This window comes from Triticum dicoccoides, chromosome 4A (assembly GCF_002162155.2).
Source record: "Triticum dicoccoides isolate Atlit2015 ecotype Zavitan chromosome 4A, WEW_v2.0, whole genome shotgun sequence".
In the NCBI taxonomy this organism is placed as follows: Eukaryota; Viridiplantae; Streptophyta; class Magnoliopsida; order Poales; family Poaceae; genus Triticum; species Triticum dicoccoides.
Genome location: NC_041386.1, coordinates 711,086,114 through 711,089,612, shown reverse-complemented (window position 1 = coordinate 711,089,612; position 3,499 = coordinate 711,086,114). Strand labels below are relative to the sequence as shown.

The 3,499-nt window shown below is 49.9% G+C and overlaps 1 protein-coding gene across 1 annotated transcript; it reads right to left on the bottom strand.

Moving 5' to 3' along the window:
- Positions 1-893: 893 nt before the first annotated feature.
- On the bottom strand, positions 894-2,930 carry LOC119289833 (chaperone protein ClpB1-like). The gene is made up of 6 exons (XM_037569042.1): positions 2,513-2,930; positions 2,319-2,417; positions 1,836-2,175; positions 1,483-1,750; positions 1,205-1,402; positions 894-1,049 (listed from the first exon to the last, which is right to left on the bottom strand). Exons 1-6 carry the CDS (start codon positions 2,928-2,930, stop codon positions 894-896), a joined length of 1,479 nt encoding a protein of 492 aa, XP_037424939.1.
- Between the last annotated feature and the right edge of the window lie 569 nt (positions 2,931-3,499).

Here is a 3,499-nt window from a genome sequence, read left to right as displayed (position 1 = left end):
CTGGCGCATGTTACGTCCAGACTAACTTGTGTTAAAACAATGTAATGTTTGACTTCAAACATCGAAACATGGCACATTTTAACGCTGGCTTGATTAGGGTAATTTAAGCAGGCTGGCAGGAGAATTATTTGTGTGCCAATGACGACACTAGCTTGTCAGCCACACCTTGTCTCTCAGATCAAGGGGCAGTTGTTTCAGGAACCGATCTTCAACAGGGTCGCCGTGCCACTCGTAGAAATTGAAGTCGCGACCTCCTTCTATGCTCTTTGTCTCAGGCTGTGCCCGCCGGAGATGGAAGCGCCTTTGTTGCAGTGTGGTAGCACCTCGCAGTCGCCGACCTGCGAGCTGCTGCTGCTGCTCCACCTTCCTCCTGAGGGGGGGTTGTCCCTTGGGCGGCGATGACCAGAGAGCCCCTGCGCTCGTAATCCCGCGCGCGGTATAATGGGTTCAGCGCGCGGAGGAAAACGGCATCACGTGCCGCTTATTTCGTGCGCCTGCTCCCGCGCGTTGGACAGCGACAACTCGCGTGCGACTTCACCAACCGTCAAATCTGAGGCCTCCAGACACTGGCGGCGGCGCCCGCATCTTCCCCATTTGCTCCGACGACCCGTCGGCGCTTCCAGGGCTTAGTTTTCATTACAAGGTTTCAACTCAGTAGCAGTCAGTCATACAGGTTTTCAAAGGTGGGCACACAAGTAAGTATAAATCTCAGCAAGCAACAAACATTGTCTCACAAACCTGCAAGCTTTACATACCATTTTGCTATAGATAATGAATATACAGTACCAACAACAAGTGCTTGGTGACTAATCACTAACAACATACATATTCGCTATATATGCCTATGCACACGGCAAAACTCATAGCTAGCCCGGTAGATCTGCCACCTCCCTCTACTTCAGTACGTGGTATTTCAGCCCCTTCCTATCATCGACGGCATCGATGGAGACGGTCGATCCTTGGCATGCTTCTCCATTGACCAGCTTGTCCACGAGAACTCTCGTCACATTCTTCTTCATCCACCTCTTAATAGGCCTTGCGCCATACACCTGCAATATACAGTCCATGTATATGCATCGTAAGCGGGACATACAGACAAAAGACTCTACATACATACAAAAGACTACGCAGATAAGTGTTATTTGGTTTAGTTTCAAAAAAATAAGTGTGATTTGTTTTGGTGATGAAAATAACATGTACTTACCGTGTCGTGCGACTCTGACCAAATGACGTCCAAGGCGGCATCTGATGCAAACAGAGAGATGCCCTTGTTAGCTGCCATAGCAACAACACTCTTCATCTGGATTTTCACAATCTCCCTCAGTTCGTCATGCGAAAGCGGCTCAAATATCACAGTCTCACTCAGTTTGTTGATAAATTCAGGCTTAAACCGTTTCTCAACCTGTGCAAGATCAGGTAAATATGTTGATCAGCAGAGTGCCCAAGAGGACTTTACAAAGAGACAGTTTGGGATACACATACCTTTTCCATAAGAAGATCCCGTGCAGTTTCCATGTTTTCTGCGGCCATTCCAGCTGACAGGTTCTCTGCTCCTAGATTTGAGCTCATGATGATGATAGTATTCTTGAAATATACGCTCCGTCCTTTTCCATCAATCAACACGCCATCATTGAGGAGTTGAATGAGAACCTTGAATATCGAGGGATGCGCCTTATCCGCCTCGTCAAAAAGAACAACGCTATATGGTTGGCTCCTTACTTTATCAGTAAGCTGTCCATCTTCTTCATAGCTTCAGAAAGTCAAATGAAAAAAAGTGAGATATGAGAAGGAAGTTTAGGAAAGAAATATGTGTGCAAAGAATGTACAAGTTAAACCTTCGAGGTCCTCCAATGAGACGCTGCACAGAACCACTGTCGGCATATTCAGACATGTCAAAGCGGACCAACATCTTCTCATTGTCAAACAGCTTCTCGGCAAGTGCTTTCACAAGCTCTGTCTTCCCAACACCAGTCGGCCCCAAAAATAGAAAAGAACCGATTGGTTGGCTAGATTGATCAAAGCCGACCCTAGAACGCAACACTTCTTGCACAACCAAATTAACCGCTTCATGCTGTCCAACGACTCTCTCATGCAATCTGTCTACTAGGTGGCTAAACTTTTCTTCCTCTCGGCCAAGTGTAGCGATCGGAATTTTAGTCCATCGGCTCACAACCTTCATATAACAAAAGAACATGGCATGAGCATCACATTGAAACAAATGGACACTACTCATATAGATTCTATTATTAGCAAGGAAATGTGAATTTACCTGTGCAATATGACATGGACCAACGGTTAGCTCCTCCACTGCATTTACAGTGCTAGTTTTCTTATCTTTAACCTTTTTGGTTGATGCAACTTCACAGAAGTGCATGCCTCGTCCATCAGATCAATTGCTTTATCAGGAAACTGGCGACCTGAAAACAAGAAAATCGACAATTTCTTCAAGATGCACAAACCTACAAAAGTAAACCTACAAAATGCACAAATCTTATCATGAACGTACCAATACCTGTAATATAACGGCCGGCGAGGTGCGCAGCAACAACCAGAGGATCGTCGCGAATTGTGAGTCCATGGTAGTCTTGGTAGCGCTGCTTCAGCCCCTGCAGGATGGCAACGGTTGCCTGGACGGTCGGCTCGTCGACGTCAACCCTTTGGAAGCGCCGCTCGAGCGCGGCATCCTTCTGGATGTATTTGTGGTACTCTTCGGTTGTGGTGGCACCTATGCAACGGATGCGGCCACGGGCCAACGCGGGCTTGAGGATGTTGGCGGCGTCGCCGGTGCCACCACGCTGATCGCCGGCACCAACAATCATGTGCATCTCGTCGATGAAGAGGATGAGCTTGCCGGCGGAATCCTCGGCCTTCTTGATGGCATCCTTCAAGCGCTGCTCGAACATGCCGCGCCAGTGGGTCCCCGCGACCATGGCTCCGACGTCGAGCTCGGCCACGCGGGCCCCGGCGAGGGCTTCGGATTGCCGACGAGGCCGAGACGGCCATTTCTCTGCTACGCCACGAGGGCAGAGAAATGGCCGTCTTGCCGACGCCGGCGGGGCCGACGAGGGCGGCGCAGTTCTTGGTGCGGCGGCAGAGGATGCAGATGACGCGGTCGATGTCATCGTCGCGGCCGATGACGGGATCGGAGGCGGCGGCGTCCAAGGTCCTGAGGATGGCGGGCGTGGAGAAGGGCTTGAGCTGTTGCGACAAGAGGCTCCACACTACTGCCCACGACAAACCAACGCTACTAACGGCCAAAACCCTAGCCAGCATAGCCTGCTCCATCTCTTCTCTCTTCTCTTCTCTTTCTGATTTCTCTGCTACGCCGCGCGCCGGAATCGATGGATTTCTGGCTTTCAAAGGGGACGTGGTGATGGACTCAAATCAAGCACTAACCCTACTCGGACACGGACACCTCCGCATCGATCATCCGATCTGGGCTCAGTGTCACCTCCGGAGCCGTCTCATCGACTCACGCTTTTTTTTTTTTTGAGGATAT